The 24847-nt window shown below is 38.7% G+C and overlaps 4 protein-coding genes across 4 annotated transcripts; 2 read left to right on the top strand and 2 right to left on the bottom strand.

The window, feature by feature from the left end:
- Window positions 1-5176: 5176 nt before the first annotated feature.
- Window positions 5177-8083, top strand: LOC126790005 (3-ketoacyl-CoA synthase 11-like). Its single transcript, XM_050516128.1, has 2 exons — window positions 5177-6051; window positions 7120-8083. Exons 1-2 carry the CDS (start codon window positions 5245-5247, stop codon window positions 7903-7905), a joined length of 1593 nt encoding a protein of 530 aa, XP_050372085.1. The 5' UTR covers window positions 5177-5244; the 3' UTR covers window positions 7906-8083.
- Window positions 8084-11699: 3616 nt separating this feature from the next.
- LOC126790008 (armadillo repeat-containing protein LFR) lies at window positions 11700-15690 on the bottom strand. Its single transcript, XM_050516131.1, has 8 exons — window positions 15466-15690; window positions 15101-15273; window positions 14870-15012; window positions 14508-14758; window positions 12764-12869; window positions 12539-12677; window positions 12330-12457; window positions 11700-12228 (listed from the first exon to the last, which is right to left on the bottom strand). The coding sequence occupies exons 1-8, from the start codon at window positions 15662-15664 to the stop codon at window positions 11973-11975; spliced, it is 1395 nt and encodes a 464-aa protein (XP_050372088.1). The 5' UTR covers window positions 15665-15690; the 3' UTR covers window positions 11700-11972.
- Window positions 15691-16438: 748 nt separating this feature from the next.
- On the bottom strand, window positions 16439-22062 carry LOC126790010 (uncharacterized). The gene is made up of 12 exons (XM_050516133.1): window positions 21808-22062; window positions 21470-21568; window positions 21148-21205; window positions 20980-21060; window positions 20809-20880; window positions 20468-20712; window positions 20270-20341; window positions 19798-19914; window positions 19634-19715; window positions 19167-19213; window positions 18399-18480; window positions 16439-17201 (listed from the first exon to the last, which is right to left on the bottom strand). Exons 1-12 carry the CDS (start codon window positions 21990-21992, stop codon window positions 17118-17120), a joined length of 1224 nt encoding a protein of 407 aa, XP_050372090.1. The 5' UTR covers window positions 21993-22062; the 3' UTR covers window positions 16439-17117.
- A 1903-nt stretch (window positions 22063-23965) lies between these two features.
- On the top strand, window positions 23966-24635 carry LOC126790027 (splicing factor 3B subunit 6-like protein). Its single transcript, XM_050516153.1, has one exon. It carries the CDS (start codon window positions 24021-24023, stop codon window positions 24393-24395), a length of 375 nt encoding a protein of 124 aa, XP_050372110.1. The 5' UTR covers window positions 23966-24020; the 3' UTR covers window positions 24396-24635.
- The last annotated feature ends 212 nt before the right edge of the window (window positions 24636-24847 follow it).

Below are 24847 nucleotides of genomic sequence, written 5' to 3'. Positions count from 1 at the left end.
TTATATTCTTATGAGATTGTGGAAATGAGATGTTCCATATAAATTTCTATATTTATTCTGTTAGTTTAACAAGTGCTAGGGTAAAAATAGAAAATGAGATTGATCTAGGTTTTATCAGATTGTGGTCGACTGGTTGGCGGTAGTTCTTTAGTTTAGATAAGAGACACAAATTAAGGAGTAGGGAGGGAAAATTGGCGCCAAAATTGGAATTGTTGGGTGTCTTTCTCAAGGTAAAGGGCGGGAAAAACATTGCTCCTCTCAGATGAGGTTAATTTTGTCTTTTAACCCTCTTTGTGGGCCTCACGTACCTGCCACGTCACCAAGATAACGGAAAAGTTAAAAAAAACTAACGGAAGTACTTCAATGATAGCAATACTAGAGTCTGGGTATCACATTGGTACGATTAAGAGTTGAGGTATCACATTAGTAGGTACACCAGAATTGAGGGACTGTTGGTGAAAAAAACTCAAATATCAATAGTTAAAAACCAAAACATTTAGCAATGGATGGAAGTCTCAAACTCTGACATTACAATAAGAAAGTGTGAATGGTAATCCAATTGATGGAGGACATACTATGCATAGTTTACTACAGAGTACTCTACCTACCTGATGATTTCATCACCACAGATCTACACACACACAGAGGTTATATGCATGATTTGTAAAATGCAGAAAGTTGATTATTTGTTCAAATTTTCGAGCTGGATGATCGAGGTTTGAAGTATTTGCGACAATGGCCATGTTATATCTTGCAGACCATTTAATCAGAGTGCATGCATGTGCATGTCACTGCAAGCTACCTAGCTGCAAGCCTTATGTAATTAATTGGAAGGTTTCCATATAATATAGCACTATACAACATGACAGACATTATATAGGGTCAGCTTAGCCAATTGCTTACTATACAACATGTTGCCAACTTGCCATCCATGCATACAGTGCATGATGCATATCAGTATGTACTGGTACCCTGTCTCATCGCAGTTGAGACTTGTACTCCCTTTCTCTATCACAAAAAAATAATAATAATAATAAAATTAATTTTCTTTGGTCTGCGTGCCATTATGGTATTGATGAGAATTTCGGGACCTAGGATATGATGCACAAAACTAATGTTGGAGAAGATTTTTGAGAAATTTTAGATGTATATTCATCTCTATTTAAAAAAACAAAGGAAGGATTCATCCTCTTAAATACTTTAGGTATTTGAAATGTTGAAAAATAGAAGCAACACACTCTGTCCGACATGCTATTTGAAGTCTAAGTTGATGGGTCTAGCTAGCTCTATATATAAAGAGTTTTTTTCACCAATAGTCTCTCAATTTTGGTGTACCTACCAATGTGATACCTCAACTCTTAATCGTACCAATGTGATACACAGACTCTAGTATTGCTATCATTGAAGTACTTCCGTCAGTTTTTTTCAACTTCTCTGTCATCTTGGTGACGTGGCAAGTACGTGAGACCCACAAAGAGGGTTAAAAGACAAAATTAACCCCATCTGAGAGGAGCAATGTTTTTCCCGCCCTTTACCTTGAGAAAGACACCCAACAATTCCAATTTTGGCGCCAATTTTCCCTCCCTACTCCTTAATTTGTGTCTCTTATCTAAACTAAAGAACTACCGCCAATCAGTCGACCACAATCTGATAAAACCTAGATCAATCTCATTTTCTATTTTTACCCTAGCACTTGTTAAACTAACAGAATAAATCTTACAAGCAAAAATCATGGCAGATCAACATAAAAGGTGGCAACTAATGGTACTTAAACATGTATTTGAATTTCGTTAAGTTATGTGTTTCTATATTCTTATGAGATGTTCCATATAAATTTTTATATTTATTCTGTTAGTTTAACAAGTGCTAGGGTAAAAATAGAAAATGAGATTGATCTAGGTTTTATCAGATTGTGGTCGACTGGTTGGCGGTAGTTCTTTAGTTTAGATAAGAGACACAAATTAAGGAGTAGGGAGGGAAAATTGGCGCCAAAATTGGAATTGTTGGGTGTCTTTCTCAAGGTAAATGGCGGGAAAAACATTGCTCCTCTCAGATGGGGTTAATTTTGTCTTTTAACCCTCTTTGTGGGCCTCACGTACTTGCCACGTCACCAAGATGACGGAGAAGTTGAAAAAAACTGACGGAAGTACTTCAATGATAGCAATACTAGAGTCTGGGTATCACATTGGTACGATTAAGAGTTGAGGTATCACATTGATAGATACACCAGAATTAAGAGACTGTTGGTGAAAAAAACTCATATATAAAAGCTCAAACTTTAGGTTTATCTTGTAGCGGCACCAACAGCATGTGCTAAACACGGGATCTTTTAAAATGTCTTCGTTTACCCACTGTTAGTCTAAAAACCAGATTTAAACAGTATGATAAAAATTTACCATCACAGTTTTCAGGATATTAATAGAATTATTATATTAAAACAATTGCAATTATTGCACTAAACCCATATCCGAATGTTGGGTTCCTCTTCCAATTAAAACGACCATTGTAATTGAATCTTATCTCTCCAGGTCGCCATTCCTCTCAACCCAAAATTTGGATTCTTTTCCTTTCTTCAATTCCTAAACCCCGTGTTCCATTCTCGAATCAAATCCAAAAACTCCATGTGCATACAATCCGTTTCCAAAGTTCATATCCAAACCTTTAAAAGGAGAAAAAGTTCATTTTAAACCTTTGGCCTCAAGCTACGTGCGTCACTATATATTATGTCGCAACAGATAGTTAAATATAGACGAGTCCAACCGAGCATTATTTTATTAACAAAGCCAATAAGAGAAACACTTCAGAAGAGGCTAGAAGATGCTATATATATGCCCAAATGGGGAAGAAAGGTTTGGTTTCTTTCGTGTAAACTGGGCATTGGTGCCCATTCTCCAGGGGCTGTTGCTTCGAGCATTTGCCATATTTTTATTCATTGCAGATTTTGCTGCAACTTCTTCGCATTACGTAAGTGCGTATGTGTAAGCAAGAGAGACTACACTGGTGGATGATTCTGGTTAGGAAGTTTGATAATTTAAGAGAGGATGACTGGTTTGGGTTTGTTGAGTGAGAGGCTGTCATATTTATTTGGAAGGAAGGAAGAGGACGACGAGGACGACTTGTGGAAAGGTCAAAGGTCGCCATTACTTCTGCTTCGATACTCTATCTGTCACCAGCTCTCTTATAACACTATCAAAGCTAGCCATCATCAGGGCCCCTCATGGTCTAAGTTTCACACCCTGTGTATGACTAGCTTACTGGAATTACAAAACTAGGCACACATTGTGTGCTCAAATACAGAAATTGACCAAAATCCAGAAGGACTAAAAGTTAATGAGGACGGTGAAGTGTGTGTTGGCATCGCGTTCTGATGTCCCACTAGAAATGCAACTTCACGGCTAGGGTTTAAGTCGATCAGAAGCCACTACCCGATGCTGCCCTTGATTTTCTACCGGATCAGAGTGTAGTCTGGTAGGGAAATGTCCGGTTTTGACCTAAGTGCTCGATTCCGGCCTCGCTTTCGAACCAGAAAGAAGTCCTGATGGATTTAATTACAACTTGAGTAATGGAACGTATGAGACTCACTTAATTAGTAACTTTTTTGGGTAAGCAAGTTAAGTGCTAACGATGTCAAAACAACTACGTTACAGTATTTGGGTCACAAGGAAAAGCTTTTCTTTGCTGTTACCCTTCGTCTACTAATTTGGCCTAGCATGGATGTGTTAATTAATTAGGTAAGACTAACAATAGTGATGTACGATTCCTAATTTGTTTTTCAATCACATGTCACATGTCACATGTGTAATTGATGAGATCAAGTTGAGCATGGATCGATCAACCCATTCCGGTGTACTTAACTGATGAAGTTTAGCCTAATTAACAGAAAAGCTTAATTAGTTCCTACGGGAAAAACAAAAGAAAAAAGAAGAGCTTGGTTAAAACTCAATAATGTGTTATGTTGTTATAACAGAAGTAATTAAAATTTCATCTAATGCCTGATTAATGGCTAGTTTAAATGGTCCCCAAATTGTTTATGACATATGAATTGCGGTCGGTTTCAGCTACATATGGACCGAGAACAACACGTACATTCTTGAGACATATATTGTTCTCAGCTTAGCAATTTGTTTGGTTTCATAGTGGAATAATCTGGGAAAGAATATGCAAGCTAGTGATCGAGCATGCACTAGTAATCCTTATCTCTTCTCTTTTCTCCGTTTCCGGCGACAAAAGGAAAATTACAAGACGAAAAGCCTTTCATCCCTGACCTGACCTGTTTAATCTAAGAAAGTTGAAAGCCAGCCAATTGTTAAAGCCTTCTCCAATTCTTAGCTAGAAAATGATCTCTGAGTTATAGACACTCAATAACGAGAGTTTGGAACCATTAAGCAGTTCATATTATAAAACAAAATCTCATTTTTGTAATCTTATAATAGTACAACCTCTAAGTAATACATAGTAAGGGTGTTGACAAAATATATATATTAAGAGTTATTACAACTTTAAAGGGTGTAAAAGTTTTAACTGAAACCTAATCTAATTTGTGCAAATTGAAACCTACAACATCCTAATTTTCTCATAGCTAGCTAAAAACGTGATTACTTAATTTCTTGCTAAACTCAACTCGTATGACCAAGACTTCGATGTCATGATGAAGTATAACTTCATCACAATCTTATCGACCACATAGTATCCAAACCGAAATTGATATTACATTTTCCTACAATAAGGAAATATGATTAGAACAAACTTTCGACTATAATTTGGTTCAAATTAACCGGCAACAGAAACAAAAGTCGAGCACCTAACCCTAGCATTATTTTTGTTAATCTCTTCTTCAAAAATAAGAAGAGCTGGGTCTAGTTTACCAAAACTAGTTTACCAACACGGCAGTTAACCATGCATAATTAGACGAGTGCCAGCTGTGTACACAGTCGAGTTCACCTACACAAATGGCAAAAACCGTAAATTATAATGAACTCAAGGCTAAACGGGTAGTTTTAAAATAATATTCCGCCCCAAATCGTCAATCTCCCGGTTGGCAAATTCAATGCCCCTTGGGCTTCAAACATTAAGAGTTCGTTGGGGTAGTTGCATCCTCCGAACTCCCAACTCTTCTCTCCCTTTAAAATCCGAACTCTTTTCTCCCTTTTTCTCGCAACACTTGCCAAAACTAAACTCCAACTTTCATTGCCATTAACATCTCTGCTCTCTCAGCTCCAACTCCGGCTTCTTCTCCGACCAAACATGACTACACAAGCGCCGGACACGTCGTCTTCGTCTTCGACGTCGAAGCAAAACGGTGTTCATGATCACGTTCAAGTTAGTGAAGGTACTACTACTAGAGTGCTTCCGAATTTTCTTCTATCCGTGCGGCTCAAGTACGTGAAGCTCGGGTATCACTACCTCATCTCCAACGCCATGTACTTCTTACTCGTCCCGCTCCTCGTTGTGACTTTTGCTCATCTCTCAACCCTAACTGTTGAAGACTTGGCTCGTATATGGGACCAGCTCAAGTTCAACTTCGTCTCCGTCACCGTCTGCTCCAGCCTACTAGTCTTCCTGACCACCGTCTACTTCACCACCCGGCCGAGGAAGGTGTACTTGGTAAACTTTGCGTGTTACAAGCCAGAGAACGAGCGCATGTGCACTAGGGAAATCTTCATGCACAGGTCCAAGCTGACCGGGAGCTTCTCCGACGAGAACCTGGCGTTCCAGCAAAAGATTCTAGAGCGCTCCGGCCTCGGACAGAACACGTACATGCCCGAGGCTGTGCTCAGGGTTCCGCCGAACCCGTGTATGGAGGAGGCTAGGAAGGAGGCAGAGATGGTGATGTTTGGGGCGATTGATGAGCTGCTGGAGAAGACGGGAGTGAAGCCTAAGGATATTGGGATTCTGGTGGTGAACTGCAGCTTGTTCAATCCAACGCCATCTCTGTCCTCCATGGTTGTGAATCATTACAAACTCAGAGGGAACATTGTCAGCTACAATCTTGGTGGGATGGGTTGCAGTGCTGGCCTCATTTCTATCGATCTTGCCAAGCAGCTTCTCCAGGTTTGTTCTTAGTAACCTTTTCCATTAGCTTGCTTCTTTTTTAAGAATTCCATTAACCTTTCAATTGTTTAAGTATACACATTTTCATGAACTCAAATTATGTTTCTAATGAAATGAATTCATTGGCATGCATCATATATATTGAGGTATTGATTTGGACCATATTCTTAACTAAACTATTTCACATCTACGAGATGACGTAGAATTTGAAGCTACCTTATATATGAAACACGTCTTACCTTTAGAGAATATAGATATGTATTAATTATGGTACAATAACCGTACCCTTTTAGAGATCACACCAGCAGTTACCATAAATACATTTCCAGAATTTGGTATGTTACTTGTTCACTTGTATAGGAGCCTGGAATATTGAGATGTAATCTCCACTGCTATAATTAGAAGTCTTCTTTAGTGTCAACAGTCTTACCAAAAAATAGATATGTCATAAACACCCATGAGAGATAATGATAAGTTAAACTAATAATCTACGTACAGAATGGTTAAAAACGTGAAATAATAAAGCAAAGAGAAAAAGAAAAATTACAAGAGCTAAAAAGGAAAGAGAAAGAAGAGCAAAGCAGCGTTGTGGTTACTGGTTAGTACTATTTTAGTGGGTAGTAAGAAGTTGAATCCGTGCAAATGCATAGGTAAAAGACTAGTATAAAGAAGGCTAGGTCCGGTGTTTGCTAGCATCATAAATATGTGCAACCACATTTGAGAATTGAGACCTTTCTACTTTACTAAAACAAACACTCAACCAAATAGAAAGTAGGTTCAAGTTTATACACCTTAGTATAGGGTTTGGGGGCCTTCCACATACAACAATATGATATAGCACAACTATCATTCTCACTACCATTTTAGTATAAATTGAGTATGTATACAATATATATTTAGATTTATGAATAAAGAAGAAGAAGAAGAAGAAGAAGAATTTTAGTTTGTCTTTTCATTTTGTTTAAGCTTTCATTTGATTCAAAAAAAATTGTTTAAGCTTTATGATGTAATTTACTTCAATAATTAGGCAAAGAAGTTGAAAACCTAATCACCTCTTTTTGTCAACAGGTGCACCCTAACTCATATGCCTTGGTGGTCAGCATGGAGAACATAACCCTCAATTGGTACTTTGGGAATGACCGCTCTATGCTCCTCTCCAACTGCCTCTTCCGGTTGGGTGGAGCCGCCATCCTCCTCTCCAACCGCACCTCCGACCGCCGTCGCTCCAAGTACCAACTCATGCACACTGTCCGAACCCACAAAGGCTCAGACGACAAGGCGTACAACTGTGTGTTCCAAAAGGAAGATGACACCAAAAGAATAGGTGTTGCGCTCTCAAAAGACCTAATGGCCGTAGCCGGAGAGGCACTTAAAACGAACATCACTACACTCGGCCCTATAGTGCTACCTATGTCAGAACAACTCCTATTTTTTGCTACACTGGTGGCAAGAAAGGTGTTCAAGATGCATAAGATCAAACCATACATTCCTGATTTCAAGCTGGCATTCGAGCACTTCTGCATCCATGCCGGTGGGAGAGCAGTGTTGGATGAGATGGAGAAGAACCTCGAGCTCACTGATTGGCATATGGAGCCTTCGAGAATGACACTTAACAGGTTTGGAAACACTTCTAGTAGTTCATTGTGGTATGAATTGGCTTACTCTGAGGCTAAGGGAAGAGTGAGGAAGGGTGATAGGATGTGGCAGATTGCGTTCGGGTCAGGGTTCAAGTGTAACAGTGCTGTGTGGAAGGCTTTGAAGACTGTTAATCCAGCAAAGGAAAAGAATCCTTGGATTGATGAGATTCATCTCTTTCCTGTTGAGGTGCCTAAAGTGGCAGCCATTAAAACTTGACTGAAATCGAACAATTTGTTTGGGGAGACATTGTATGAATCAACGTCTATAGAAGTACAAACTGATCATACTCGCCCTTATTTTTCTCTATGTTTGTAATTCGTTACATGTAATTCTTTTGAAGATGTATTGGATAATTTGTACATTGAATGTACAACATGCATGTTTATACAATATTACACGGGCAACTTATTCGATCGAGAAGAGGCAGAAATTCTGGTACATATCATTATATGAACGTGCTTAAATTTACTTTTCAATCACTCAAATTACAACTTTAATTACTTGAAATCGGAAAGCATACGTAGTTGCAAAAAGGAATCAAGACGAAATATATATTCTGCAACATTCTCCCCAGCACATTAAGATACTACTGTATCTTAGTGACCAAATGTTCCAAACCGCCTTCTTCACGTTTATATATGTAGGATCTTAATTTGTAACTTGTCGATATAAACTTCATCTTTTTTATCACACCATCACGATCCCGTTTTTCTTCACCTTCCTCTCGTATCCTGTATATCTATTGCTTCTTTCCAACTTTCTACCTCTTTGATTCTACGTAATGGTCGATCTTGAATCATAACCGATTCGTTTTGTATGTAGCTAAGCTTGCTCATATAGAGAGCATGGAGACATATACGACAGAACACCATCGTGTTGAAAATGGTTTCCTGATTGCAAAGAGACGGTGCTTAATTTGCGTATGCTATTGCATCGGTCTCCTGATTGCAAAGGAGGCCGAGGATCGATCTATCTCACGGACCTAGAAGAGACAAACAAATAGTAGAGCAAAATAGTTCTCTATCAGCTTCTTCTTTTTTTTGGTTACTTTAGCCAGATCATATGCAGTTGCATGGTACTCACCACACCGGTGATTAAAAGATTACTCCAGTACTCTCGTGAATCCTGAGAGATACTACCTGGAAGATATCAGAAAGATGATTGTGCCTCACCTGAGCGTACGAGATCGTATAGGTATACGATTAAGCATTGTTTTTTTTTTGATACGCTTAAGCATTGTTTGCAAGCCCTGGAGCTCATGCGACCAGACATCCCTATGCTCCTCAAACTCCCATGGCAATACTCCCTCAATCTTGCCATAACTAGTTGAGCTTTTTTGAGATTCCTGAAGGCGCGCGAAATTGGCCGATTGGAGCTGCCTGGACTTCCTTGAGGAGGGTGGTGTCAAGGAAACAACCACATGGAGACGCTATGGTGCTTTTGCTTTCAGCTGGAGCGTTGTGCTGTCTACCTCAGATATTACTTGACATCAATATATGGTTGCAGCAACTTTTGGAGAGACTCCTCCTTGGAGGTCTAGATGCAAACGAGTGGATCACGGATTTATAGTTTTCTTCCGGCAATCAATACGCCTTTGGACCCGTGGTTATTCGTGATACTAAGAATGGTGTCATTTCAGCTCTTCGCACCCTTAAATGTGGTCATGTGGAGATCGTTCAGTGGAACTGCAGCTGGTCTATGACAAAAAACTAAGAGCCAGTGACAGCTTCGAAGAATATGATGAATTATTGTTGGTCCATCAAGTTCAAGATAGATTTGCAAAACGGTATGACAACAACCACGAAGGCCATGCTGGTGGCAATGGGGAGGAAGACTCAAGAGAATGTTGAAGGCCAAGATAATTGTGACCATGACGATGCTAAATTGCTAATGAGGAAGACAACATGGAAGGTAACGAGGATGGAGGTGAAAAGGTGAATGACACTCGTTTAGAAATATCTACTATATTTACGAAGATCATCATGACCGTAAGGTCTATTTCAGGACAAGTGAATTTAATGTGTACGTACAAGACTCACCCAAAGAAGAACAGCAATCCTGGTGCAAAACGCTTGGGTGATCAGCTGTTGTTTTTGTCAAAGTGCAGGTGCATTGTCTCTTCCTGAAACAGAGATCAACAACTTAAAAGGGAATTGCATCTATTTTGTAACTAATAACACCTGGAGTTTACATCCACGAACATATACAAGTCGAGAGTCGGTGGCTTCAGCTTTGTGTTTCTAATTCAGTATGTTTACCCCAACATGTTTACTTGAACTATCAACAACCAGTGTTTGTGTTTCTAATTCAGGTATATGTTTGCAGCCTTTATTTTCCTATGATCTGCTGTATAAGTAATGGTGATATGGTTTGCTATGGTGGTATGTGAGTTTTGTTGGTATGTAACTACTCAAGACTCAAGAGGATAAGCAAACTCAAGTTTAGTCTCGAACGATCCTTTGAAACGGAGAAACAAAGATAACGTAACCTAGTGTCACGTCTCGTTTTCGGGAGTGTCTATCGTGGGCGTCGCTGGTTATATGAGCTTAATGCATATGTGGATTGCTCCAAGATCAGAAATGTGGGAGATAAATGGCTAACCCTTCCTAGGGGTTCAAGCAGGCCGACCTGGTTAAGTTTGGGGAGTTTGTCGCTAGTCGGGGACTTAACGTCGAAGAATGGAGTAGGCCGCCCTACACACTGGTCGGGGTCTAGAGCCGATCCCCTGATGAGCCCAAGGCAAGGCAAAACTAGTGCATTGCCCCGTTGGATAAGGCTAGCTCCATGGGGATGGAGCGCCGCATGGACCAAGTGTGGCAGCCAAATGGCTAGGTCTGTGACAAGTGGTATCAGAGCTGCCTCGACATCACTGTCGTTGTGTCGCCAAGCGCTCACACGTGTCGCCGTGTCCCTAAGATACGGGGGGCTCCGCGGGGGAGTCGAGTAGGCAGGGTGCCTCCAGGGGGACGACCGGACAAGGATCCATGGCAAAGCCCAAGACGAGAGATCCGGCGCGAACCATTGTTGGGCGATTTTTAGGAACTCCTTTCGTCGCTCAAGCACCGCGGGCGTACAAGGGTTATGCGTGCCGCATTGGGGATGCTGTGTACGAGGACGTACGCCAAGTTTGGTGGGGGAGGATGTCACGTCCCGTTTTCGGGAGTATCTATCGTGGGTATCGCTGGTTATATGAGCTTCATGGATATGTGGGATTGCTTCAAGATCAGAATTGTGGGAGATATATGGCTGACCTTCCTAGGGCTTTAGGCAGGCCGACCCGATTAAGTTTGGAGAGCTTGTCGCTAGTCGGGGACTTAACATCGAAGAAGGGAGTAGGTCGCTCTACACAATGGTCGGGGTCTAGAGCCGATCCTCTGATGAGCCCAAGACAAGGTGAAATCAGTGCATTGCCCTGTTAGATAAGACTGACTCCATGGGAATGGAGCGCCGCATGGACCAAGTGTGGCAGCCGAATGTGACACTAGGCTGGGTTTAGTGGGTTGGTTCTCCTAAACTTTGAACAGCAGTAGTGTAGAAAATATAGGAGTGCTCAAAGGAACTTGCTCTAAGTAGCCTAGGTAGGATCGATGTTCAAAGAGGTAAAGCTACAAAAAAACGTGGACAAGTTCTTCTACTTAACTTTTAATCACAACTTTACTTAAAATCTGAGAGCAAGTAATCAACTAATAAGAAAAGGAATCTGTAGACCAATTATTTTGCAACATTGATATTGTTGTGACCAAATGATCTGAACATCTAGTTGCATTTGCCGAAAACTAGCTTGTATTTGTCATCACTCAGCACTCTCACAGAGGTCCCGATGCCCTAACACTTCGGGATTTTGTTCTATCAGGCAAAAGAGCACCAATAAATCCAAAATATATCAGCATAAAATTTGATCAAGCTACAGAACAAGTTCAAGGTAAAGTGCTAACCAAAGATTACCTCATAAAAACATTCTCATCTGCAACAATTGGATCCAAAGTCTCCAAGCCACTGGGGCTCACTGATACACGAAATCAAGAAGCACGCAGCATATAATACAGGAAATCAGACATATTACATATTGTGCAGTCAGTGCAGGACAGAAACAAGTGCACTAGTGTAGTTTCTGATGACTCTAGCTACTACACTTCTAAATCACAACAAACTCGAGCACTTGAACTGCCGCTTAAAATTATGACTTGTTTCTGACGTCAATTGCTACATAGACTATATCCTAGACTTTGTTTTTAAAACAGTAACAATATAGAATACTTAACAAGAGGCGATATAACTCTTCGTTACATGCCCCAAATACCACGAGCTGCTGCTACTTTGTTGTTTGGTCGAGATGTCAGTTCGTACAAAATTCTGGCAAAGATGTCAGAATATTTGGCATCTGAGAATAGTACTTCTGCAAATGCATTCTCATAAGCTAGCAGCATTCCTCTATTCTGTGGTTCAGACACGAGGCTTTCTAATATCATAGCAGCTTTCCTGCAAATTTCGGGGACAGGATGGGGACCCTTTATAACTTTTAGCAGTCGATCAATTGCCCTGAAATTCGGTAAGTTTAAAAAGAACACCCATTTCAGTACCAAATACATTTTTGGATTATGTTCCGTTACGGGAACAGGTGATTTAAAAAGAGGCCTTACCATCGCTCGTTGGCAAGTTTTAGTCTGCAGTCCATATTTACTTCAGAGAAGTTATAGAGCGCACCAACAGCAGCTGCTTGTGCATCTAATGCTGGTAAGCTCATAAGGTCAACTAATCGTTTGTGTATCTGCAATGCAATACACCTTATCAGGATTTATGCTTAACATCTAACATAAATACAAGATGTTCAAAACTATCAAAATTTAACCTGAGGAATGAAGGGAAGAAGAAAAGGTTCATTATCAGGATTTATGACCAAACGCCCAAGTAACTCAGCTGCAGCGCAATGCCAAGCTTTGACAGGAGACTCCAGCACACCAACTATGGCTTGAACTGCACGCTTTGCTCTGTTTGATAGAAAGTTAACTTTTGAACCAGGAGGAAACAAGGGAGCTTAAGCTAAAGAAAAAGAAAGGTAGATTAAATTTCTCACGTCATCTTGATGTAGGATGCCTTTGACGAACCAAAAACTTGAAGATCCAGCATTGGAGACAAATTTACAATTGTTTCGAGAGCATTTGTCACAAGTTCTTCATCTTCTGTTAACATACAGAACATTGAAGTGGTTCTGTTAGTGAATTATTATATCTTTGCACAGTGGGAGGTTTTTATTATTTAGTCCTGGTCAGTAGGAGGCTACATCTAGCTTTCTTGTGCAAGGAAGGACACATATGACACCCAACTATGCGGGGATGTGAAAAGTAGAAAGGAAGAGAGATCTTTTAAAAGCTCATAACAAATTCAAAATCCAAGCTTATGACAACCAGTAAAAGTATCTAGAAAGTGATTTCACATGCCGTCTATGAACGTGAAGTTCAAATGCATATAGAATCTACACGTCCTTAACAATCAACAGGCCTAAAAGGATATTATGGCTAAGTACAAGAGACTCACACATTTAGCTTCAAACTGGATGTACCCTGGATTTTGGGGAAAAAAAGTAACTCGCATGCATATATTTGGAAGTATATTTTACACTCTTCAATTTTGTGGATTCACTTTGGTACCTGATCTTCAAAAGATGGTGGTTTCAGACCCTTAAATAATTGTGTGAATCTACCCCTCAGTGACCTCTACACCATTTCTTGACAGACATATATGAATTACACATAATTGCTTATGTAAAAATGCCACATAGAGGAATGTGGACAAGTAAAAAAAAATTTAAACTTGAAGAATTGAAAACAGGAAAAAAAAATCTAATTATTCAAACACCACAAAAATTAATGATGGCTTCAGAAAAATAAAAAAAATTAAGAACAAAGAGATTTTGTCTTGTAAGAAAATTAAGAGAAACAAGGGCCACTCCACCATTATGGAGAAGTGTGAAGATATAGTTAATGACATAATGTTATCCCAGGTTTTGATATAGCTAATAGTTTCTTGCCCTTTTATACCACTCAAGAGAGGAAACAAGGTAGGAAAATTTCCTACCACTGAAACGGTTGAACAAAAGTGGACGATCGCGTCAAGTCTTTCCTTTTCAGGATCTACAGATATTCTTCAAATTGAAAGCTACCTCAACTGGGTATCGAAGTTGATTTCCACTAGCCATACCTAGCAGATTGGACATGACTCCAAATCTCCAATCAGAAAGACATACTTTACACTTGCTTTTGACCTAGAATTAACAGATGGATCGGCCTTGGAGGATGCAAAACCCCCAAATCAGAAAAAGAGGTCCAATACATGATTTTACTTTCACCTTCCTGGATGTTGAGAAATCTGATGAGTAGGGTTGCTTAGTTACAGTCTTAGATGGTTTCTCCTTTTCTTCTCTGATTTTCATTTCTTACTTTTAAATTAGAAAGATCTATTCATATTATCAATCTCATTTGACCAAAGGGTTTAAATTGGCAGCCATGTCAGCTATAACTTGGGACCTAATAACAGTTGTACTAACAGCCAATCTAATGGAAGGGATACAAATCTTTCAATTACTGGATCTCGTACAAAGTGACAAACCACCAAAACTATTAGAGTGTAAAATCGGTGTGAAATTACATAAATAATCTTAAACTATGTGATAATTTAAAACAGATTTTAGATATGAGAGATAATATAGTAAATTGACCCTAAATACTTCAATCAACAAAAGAATTCTAAACATGGGACAAATAAGTATATAATGACTGTATTTAATAAACAAATATTCTACCAAAAACAGCACTACTAACCTGTGATGTAATCTTCTATGCACTGGAAGATCGTTTCCAGACAATGGCGATGGACAGCCATAATAGTCTCATTGTCTTGCATGAAAGAGAAGTTACGGATGATATTAGAAGCCGCAACCGCACATTGCTGTCTCTCCGCTCTACCTTCATCATCAAGATTAAACAGACCATCTTCCTCAAGCCACCACTCTGAAGAACGAAGATTTCTCACATTACTCAGCATAGACGCTTCTTGAGATCCATGTCCTAAGCTGCAATCATACCAAATCTTCACAATCAGATCCAAACTCATCATGTCCAAGCTAACTAATCAACAGTCAAGAGTTCACACGCAAGAAATCTTCAACCTTATAGTTACTTACCCCTGATGTGTAACACTGCTATTTGACCCCAACACCTCATACTCATTTCCGAACCCAGTCACAAGCAAATTGGCACCCAAATTCCTCACTCTCGGCGCCCTCACATGCTCCTTTGGCATAGCTATATCACGCCAGTCGTCAATCTGTTATCCATACCAACACACATTCAACACCACATATAAGCCAAAAAAAAAGACAGAACAACAATAAAAACTCGACAGAGAAACATACAACAGTGAGGAGAGCATCAAGCAAGCCGGAAATCCTCGTAAGCGCGTTATTGCTATCTTTACGAATGTCATCCTTCTCTTTGAAAGATAGTAATGTGAGTGTGTTCAACGCCCATGTCAGCTCACTCTTTAGTCCACTCTGAAGAGCATGAACTATTCTCTTATTGTTTTCAACTGCGAAAATTACACACATTCATTACTACATGAAACTCTAATCCAACCTAACAATTCAAGCCAAAATTTCAACCCTTCACAATCGATTCAATTTGAATTTGACAAATTAGAATACCTAAGGTTTCATATTTGAGCATAGATATTTGATAAAGCTGAAAGAACTGAAGGAATCGGAGAGTGAGATTTACTGACCGGTGAAGGCGTTGTGGACGAGGAGAGAAGGACCGAGGAGAGTGGAAGGAGCTGCGGTGTTATCGGCGGCGGCCGCCGCCGCCGCCGCAGCTGCTGCGGCGCTGCTGTTACCGCTACCGAATGGACGGCCTCGCTTGGCCGGAGGTGCGGAGGCTCCGCCGGAAGATCCACCGGACTTGTTGAAGTCCCGCTTCTGCATTCTCTCTTCTCTCTCTGTTTTGTGCAACTTTTTGCGTCTCTGGTTTTGAAATTGGGACTTTATTTTGGGGCACAATTAGACCCGGATCCGGACTATGACGGGTCGGGTTGGGAAGACAAATATCCAGGTTTACTTAAATTTTGGCATGTACAATAACAGAATGACCAGATTACTTGAATTTAAAAAGTATAATGAATGATCAGTCAAATTTGAAACTTAAAAAAGTAAAATGTTGTGAGAAATGACCAATATTTTAATCTTATAGTAATGTCAAATAAGTCTTTATATGTGTTGTTAGTGAACTATTAAAATAAAAGGCCATGCAAATTATCATATGTTTTTTTGAAAATGTTAACCAAGACATGATATGTGTGTGTTAAACAGCGACAAGCGTGGCCCGTTGACCAACTGTACCGATATTGTCTCAACTTAGCCACCTCACAGGTGTTAGGTTTTAATCACAAAAGGCCTCAGTACAATTGGTTATTATCCACCCACTTATAAGCTTTATTTTCTTTGTCACTTCTTAGATGTGGGATCTCTCCTCTCGAACAGTATATGAGCTTCCAACTTTTGAACCAGAGCTTTAACAATTCACTACTAGAATTGGCAAAGGGTACAAACCTAATGTCGAAGGCTTGCGCATTGGAACTGAGCTCCGAGGCTTGCAAACTACTGAAACTAGGCTAAAGCGTATGCGATCCCTTACACTTAGGTGTGACACAATAATCTAAAAAATTAAAAAAAATTGATGGAATACTCGGCATTTGAGGAACCTATTATTATAAGAAAAACACACCCCATTTCTGTTCCACTTAGGATTAGGAAAACACAAACCCGAAGTCGACTTTCCTTGTTTCCTTGTTACAATGTTACACTAGACTTGTGCTCACACTCTTCCTATGACAAGTAGGAACTATAAATTGAAACTGGAACGCCCTGTCCTTTGAGCCTATGTAGGTTCAGATAGTGTACATGAGTTGGTACTTGGAGCTACGGCGGTCGGAGGAGAAGTTGGAGAGGAGGATGGCGACTCCGCCCAACCGGAAGAGGCAGAGCGGTGGTTGTCAAAGTACCAATTGAGTGTAATGTTCTCCATGCTGACCACTAGGGAATATGAGTTAGGGTGCACACGACAGCGTACAAAAAAGAGGTCATCAAGTTACACGTTCTTTTCCCCAGCGATTCCTTAACCGGTTCTCTCCTAAATACAAAGGACTTTGAATAGGAATGGAGAATGTGTTATCCAGATCTGCTTTGTCACTTTGAATAGCTAGACTGCAATTGCAAGTTAATTGGCTAAACCAATCAATACAAAAGCAAAGAACATTTGCTAAATCATCTTCACTCAAGCATATATACAGATGGGTGCCAAGCAAATATGAATTCAAGATGGTTTGATGATCCATGTCTATCGTACAACGGAAACAGTAGGTCAAGTTCTGTGGTAATCTCAAAGTACTCCCACCGTCATGAATCTATGATTGAGTACAGTTTGTGCCGTTGGCCGTTTGCGGAAGTCAGGATTCAGCATTGCCTAAACCAAGTGAAACACTGTTTTAGAACAATATGCAAACAACAATGAAGAAACTATGAACTAGCAGCATCTAAGAAAAGAAGCAGAAAATTAGGTAAAATACTTACAAAATTACAATTGGAAAGTGAGAAAGTAGGGAACAAGAAAAATAATAGTCATTCTATATCTATGTACAAAGTACCAGACCAATGATGCTAGGATCTTGGAACTGGAGAGGAAATAGTGAAACGTGCAGAAAACAACTATACCGCACAGGCAGACAGGCAATATCCACGAAACATGATCCTACACCAGCGAATGTGTAGGAATCATGTAGGCAATGTCCAAAGAATTCAAATTTCTTTGACCCTTGTTATTTCCAAGTAAAAAATTTCCTCTACATCTTGGAGCTTCTATATATCAATCTTACACAAAAGGCTACTAATAGAAATACCCTTTTAGACTAACTAACAATAATTGGGGCTGTTTATGTCAATTAATTGTTGCAGTTCTGATATAAAAATGTAATGTGTTGAAGGATCCTGAAAGTATGGATTAAGCTGAATTCTTGAGACCAAATATTAGAAAGTATGGAAGCAGGAGGCACCCCTTTTATTTGGATTAAATTATGTAGGAATGTGTGATATGAGTTAAAGAGAGAGAGAGAAATGGGTGAGTAAAAACAATTAACATGTGTGTGCTATCTAAGTAAACCAAGCACCCTAATTCTGTTGTGAAATGAAATCATGTGGAGCAACACATGACAAAAGAGGCAACACACATCTACACTGGCCCTTCAAGTTGCCTCACATGAGAAACTTCATCACACTAACATATCAATGCCTAGAAGGGAGCCTTGCTCGTTCCATAGACTATCTGTTTCTAATATTTGGTGTGTCTATTTGTCTCATCAGAAGAGGTTCTGAAGTAGCCATAACCTTTCCTAGAACATTCTAACTATTTCTGAAGTAGTCATAAGCCCATAACCTTTTCCTAGAACATGCTAACTATTATAGTTTTTTACTGTTCATTTCTGTATTATTTGGGTGTAGATGTACTTGAAATGACTACCAAAAAAGATATAATGTCTGCACTATCTTGGTTCAAATCAACTTTCACCATCCTTTCTAGAAAAAAATAACACTTTCACCATATAATGCTGAAATATTGCTTAGATATAGTATTGAATCCAATGAACAGCTGTTAATGAAAGAGAACCTGGAGTAACTCCCAACCAGCACCATCTCCAAGATCTAGGAATTTCACAGCATCTAACAGTCTGTCATCTGCTAAACAATACCTGCCAAAAGGTAGCCACGAATCAATAAGCAACAGAAACAGAAGCAATATGAAGCGAGAATACAACAACACTTTTATATTTGTTATTGAGTAAATGAAAATTTTAACATGCAAAACGAGGATGGTGCTTGTCTGTCTGAAAGAGTTTTAGCAACCCGATTATTAAATCTCAAAAAATCCCCATACCTTATATTACATAAAATGATGTAGATGATTAACTGTTATGCAAAATTTCCAAATTTAGCCAGGAATCAATATCAAATGATCCATATTATCCAACTGCGTAACAACCATGCAAAATGGACATCTCAGGATTAATAAGAAGATCTTGAAAATGATAGCTGCATCAGATTGTGGAATGACTGAGATAGGGCTATTACTGTTGAAAAAGAAAGTTACATAGGATTTTTTCACATAATACATGGCCAAAATAGAGTTCAGGACACCCAGGGCAACATTAATTATGCTTTGTCATTGTATGGAGTATTGCTATCTACCATTAACTGTTACTAAGCTTCATTCAGACCTCAGACTACAGATTAGTACTTCCACTCTTCCTGTAATTCAATTCCATCACATGCTCTTAACAACAGAAACACTGGTAACGAAGTATGAAGCCTCCAAAAACTAAAGGAGGTTCAACTAGAGGGAAAGTTCAACCATACAGAGAGCTTTCATATGACTTACTCTCTTGTTGCTCCAAGATCAAGTTGGAAAGTGCTCTCCAAAAGTCTCTGCAAGTTCACAAGATAAACAATATTTTTAGAAGACTTAATAGTGACTGTCACTGATGAAACTACCATTTTGGGAAATCCAAGTTTTTGACCAAGAGTGCTTGTGTCAGAAGAGAATGATCATTATAATTTAAAGAAGAAAACAAGAAAAAAGAGAACAACAGTCGGGCAGCCAGTCCTAACAGTTTATCACTCAACTACAGAAACAAAATTTCAAAGCGATAGCTAAGAAGCTACCGTGAGCTAGTTATTGATTCAGTATCGTTTTCTCTACAGTTATTTTAACTAATTATCAATTGACTAATGTCTTGTCTACAGTATGCAATATCCATTTTCTGTTGTCCTACCTCGATCAAACATGCAAGGAAAATACAATACAATCCAAGAACAAGAGAACGTTATGGTAACATTGTAGCTTACTTGCAATGAAAGACCATCCATTGTGCCTGCTTCACAAAATGGAACAAATGCCACGTATGCAAAGAATAGACCTGCTTCATATCTACATGTAGAGATTAAAAAGTTAGTATGACAAAATGAAGCTAAATCAAATGCTAAAATGATGCCAAATTGCATCAACTCACATGTCATCTGCTAGTCCAAATGCTCTTTTATCCATGGGAGTGAATGCACCGGCAGTGGATGCTCGTCTCCAAAGTCCCTCTGACAGCAGTCCAGGCCTCCCTTCTAGATTTGAATACCTATGAAATTACGTGTTTAGATACGCAACAGTGATAGGGTTATCCAATCAATCCTCGTATGTAAGACAAACATTCAACAAAGAATATACATATCAGTCCTCAATGGTGCAGGAGGACCATATGGCCAAGGAGTAAAATTTGGCCAAACCACTAATAATTTCAGTTATAAAAGAAATCATCAAAGAAGAAGATTAGATGACAATTATCATCTCTCCCTCTCTTTCAGTCACTCTTCTAGTATTATTCAAATTTTGTAGATATTCACTATGAATCTTTTCTGCAACTTGAGAGTACTTATTAGACAAAAGCAACAAAGTACTGCTTCCAACAATAAATTGGCCAAGACATTGCTTACCTAATGTCAACAGAAAAGGCTAGATCCCGAAGTCGTGGTACTAAGTATATGGCCTCTCTCTCTACAATTGTGCTGCCAATAGTCAACAAACTATAAGTAGGATATCAAAGGGTGCACATGACAGACATAAGAATCTTTATGATGCATATTGAATGTTTCAGAGAAACCATAGTTAAGAATAACAGAAGCGCAACATACTTAAGAATAACAGAGGCTGGTCCCAGACTCTGGTGTAACCTTTCATGATCATGCATGTATGCTAGACCTCTCATCGTACCCTGAAGCAACTTGGTAACAAAGTATCTTCTGCGTTTGATTGTTTCCTGTTGTTCAAACTTATTCCAAACCTGTCCTCCTCCAGCACGGCTTTTTGAAACTCTTTCACTCATAACTTTTGCATAATCTGCAGCATTATATTTCCCATCATTGCGAAAAGCCAGCCACTGCACATTATAATTCTTCATTATTAGTACAAAACAGAACTAGCGATCTCCTTTTATATGCCAATTCAGTTGTAATATAAATTTGTAAAAACAAACCTGCTCCCCAGTTTTTGTTTCAAACCCACCTATGAGTGTCACAAGATTTTGGCAGATACCATCTGAACTATACTGCAACAGGTCAGGAACTGTTTTAGTATCGATCTGCATAATAATGAGGGAAAGGCACATGATATCATGCATATGAGAATTTAAATAAAAACTCATTACTTGAAGGGATATGTGTGCATTTAGCTCATTGGCAGCCATCATATCAGCCTCATTTCCACCGGTCCTTTTTCCAGGATAAACCTTCAAAATTTCAAATTCCAACTAGTCAGTTTATGAATCTCAAAATGGAATTGCAACTAAGGAGGACAAGAATTATTACCATATTACCTTAAAAAACACCGAAGCCCCTTTCAACGGACCCTGAGTAACTCTCCCATCATATAGCCTGCAAAGGAACTGCCATGAGTACTATACTATCAGCATCTAAAAATACGTGAATTCCTAAAATACGTGAATTCTTAGAAACTAATTTCATTTCCATTAGTGTTGCCATGATCAACCGCAGTAGTCGATTTTTTAAGTTGCTAGTGAGGCAATGAACAAAAGAGCATATGCAACCATGGAGAGAATGATGATTCTTGTTTTCCATCTCCACATATACACATGTTTATATTGAATTACATGTGTGTATGGAAAGAAAAGAATGTACCTGATCTTTACACTGCCCTCTCCTACGTCTTGAACCCTCAACCGCCCCAATTCTCCGGAAGAGTATTCAGTATCCGCGCCCAATGTAGATCCCGAAAAGCTGTTTCCATACAAATAAGATGAGAAAATTCAGACATCTTTCTGTTAAATCGAAACCAAATCAATTAATAATGCAAACAAGCCAAACGATACAAGTACGATTAGAGAGTGACTACAACAGCCCGATCATTTTTCACGATTCAAGCTTATCAAATATCTTAATTTCTGTGGAAACCCAACAGTACGTACAGTTTAAATCATATTTCGATTATTGAATTGAGCTTGAAAATGCAACAATACCTAGTGATGTTCATGAAGCCATAGCTGCCAATGAGTCGGCCCACCTCGAAGGAGTCCGAGTTGGTGATCAGACTCGCTCTACAGCACAGCCGAGTCGTCGGCGGCGTCCGAGTTCGGACCGGTGGCGAGATGGGTCTGTATATTCGAGGAAGCGGGAGGAGGCAACCGGGTGGTGCGAGGAGCATGGTCGTTTTACAGTGGAGACTCTCTCACACTGTGTTTCAGAAATGGCGCCAATTTGGTGGCTGAGGTGGTTGTGAAATAGAAGATAAGAGAGTTCGTTTGAGAAGAAAATACGACACATGCAACAGCCTGACGCCCTGACCTAGTCAATTAACTAACTATGCAGTTGGCCAATGAGAAACTACCACCTAATCATCTCAATGTTTTTTTGTTATACAATATACACTACATAACTTGATCGATATATATATATATATATACACACACACATTACATAAACCTAGAATTTGATTTCTTTGAAAACTTGATTTCTTTGAAAACTTGATTGACCCTCTAATGGTCTTGAATCAGCATCAACAAGAAAAATCTTCCAACTCTCTATCACAAGCCAGTTCACCAATCAGTTTCGTGACAAACACGGAATATGTAACTTCTAAAATGTATCTTTCATCCGTCTTGTAATAAATTTTGTAGTTTTGACAACCATTCTGTTTTAAAACAATATTTATGACATCCAAACTCGTCTCCTTTGTTACAAGATTTACGGCCAAAACTGCTCTTCCTCCCTCGTAGTAATCATAATCGGCATTTTCTTTATAGACAAACTTTCCACTATAATAGACTAGTCCTCGAAGTAAACTCCATATTGTAGGTCTATAAAACCAAATCCATTTGTTAAAGAAAAAAATAATTACAGGTTACATCTGTTGGGGTAATGTTGATGTGATACTCATAGTAATAGGAGGTCACTAGTTTGATCATCCGCATGTGAAAAACACCTCCCCACTTTACTCTCCGGACTCGGAGTAGTAGACCAACCCATTCACCATTTTTTTTACCAAAAAAAGAAAAAAATTGCTTGTTGTATAGAACTTGTACGTGTTTATTAATCTATATAGATGGGAGTAATGATGTTTCCTTTGGTTAGCTCTAGGATAAATAGGACTGACACCATTAAAACCGACACGTGTCCGTAGATATGTTGTTCTCATACTTTTATACTATTTTTTATACGAGTAGAAAATACATACACACACATATATATATATATATAGGGAGCTTCTACTCATATCTCCCAAAATAGCACATGAACTTCAATTTTTTGTTAGATAGTTTTGACTTAGTCAATGTCTATGAAATTACCAAAATACATATAACAATAAAAATACAAGAATGGAAATAAATTTTTACTTATCTATTAAATACAAATGTAGATCATTCTTTTTTATATTTATTGCTAGACAATCCAAAATAGGATGTCAAATTGCATTAAATAATTTAATTGATTACCTTCTGTTTTGATAAACATCATTAGTCAAAATTTTAATATAGTTGATAAACATCAAATTGAATGTGGACGATTTAATGTATAACTTATATAACTATATAGAATTTCTCATAAACTTCTATTTGAGCCAACAAAATAAAACTCGTTCATTAGAGATTAGAATATATCATATACGTTGATGAACAAAACTCGTTAATTAGAAGTTAAAATATTTCAAATACGTTGATGTTACTATCAATTAATGAATAAATATAGTTTACCAATTTATTATGAATTTAGTAAACGAGTGGAAGAGTGATCAAATTATTATGAATTAATTTGAGAATATAGTTTATGTGATTATTATGCATTTTTCGAGTTGTATATAATAAATAAACTTGAAATAGAGTATGAAAGAAATTAATATATAGTAGTATGATTTTAATATATTAAATTAAATAATGAATATTTTAAGAAAAATTTGGAGATCTAAATAATATTCTATATATCTATAAAAATAAAATTAAAATTTACTGAATAAAACTATGTAAATACTGATTTTAGAGGTATAAAAAAAAGCTCTCACGTAAATATTAAATATTAGACTCGTAGCTCGCACGAATGCACGTGTTAAAACGAATTTTATTTGTTGTTACGTTAGCTTTATATATAACCGGTCCCAATTGCAAACTCATAAACCAAAACAAATCCAAATTTCTTCCCCAAAACCCTACCCCTCTTTGCCGGCGAGAGAGAGCTCCCGATGGCCGCAATCAGTCTCCGGAAGGGCAACACGCGCCTGCCGCCGGAAGTGAACCGCGTCCTGTACGTCCGCAACCTGCCGTTCAACATCTCGAGCGAGGAGATGTACGACATCTTCGGCAAGTACGGCGCGATACGGCAGATACGCATCGGCACGAACAAGGACACGCGGGGGACGGCGTACGTGGTGTACGAGGACATCTACGACGCGAAGACGGCGGTGGATCACCTGTCCGGGTTCAACGTGGCGAACAGGTACCTGATAGTGCTGTACTACCAGCAGGCCAAGATGGGCAAGAAGTTTGATCAGAGGAAGAAGGAGGAGGAGATTGCTAAGATGCAGGAGAAGTACGGCGTTTCGACTAAAGATAAGTGATTCCCCTCTGTTGTTTGTTTCGGCGAGTTTTCGATTTGGTGTTAGGGACTTGTGTTTATCTAGGGTTTGTGTTTGTGTGTGTTGAAATTTGGAGGATTTATCGAAGTTCCGGTTATGTTTAATGTAATGTGATGCGATGATGGTTGATGTAATGTGATATGGAAGAAAGCTCAGAGAAGCAATAGCTGATGATATTTTCTGTTTGGTTATGTAGAATTTGTTCTTGGTTTGAGTAATGTTCTATTTCGTGAAATTGATTATCTAGCTCATATATATTGAACACCGTTGGTTAAGGGGTATATGCTAATCAGGTTTGCGTGATTGTTATGACCTTGTGCAGTGTAATTAGGAATTTAGAAGTCTTATTAGATTTTTCCTAACTTTTAGTTAGGATGTTAGACGCGCAGATTGGATTTTTTAATTCCAAGGAATCTTATAGGTTTTTGGTTGGG

This window comes from Argentina anserina, chromosome 4 (genome assembly GCF_933775445.1).
Source record: "Argentina anserina chromosome 4, drPotAnse1.1, whole genome shotgun sequence".
NCBI lineage: Eukaryota > Viridiplantae > Streptophyta > Magnoliopsida > Rosales > Rosaceae > Argentina > Argentina anserina.
Note: the sequence above shows the minus strand (reverse complement) of the source record. Positions and strands in the feature narration are given on the sequence as shown.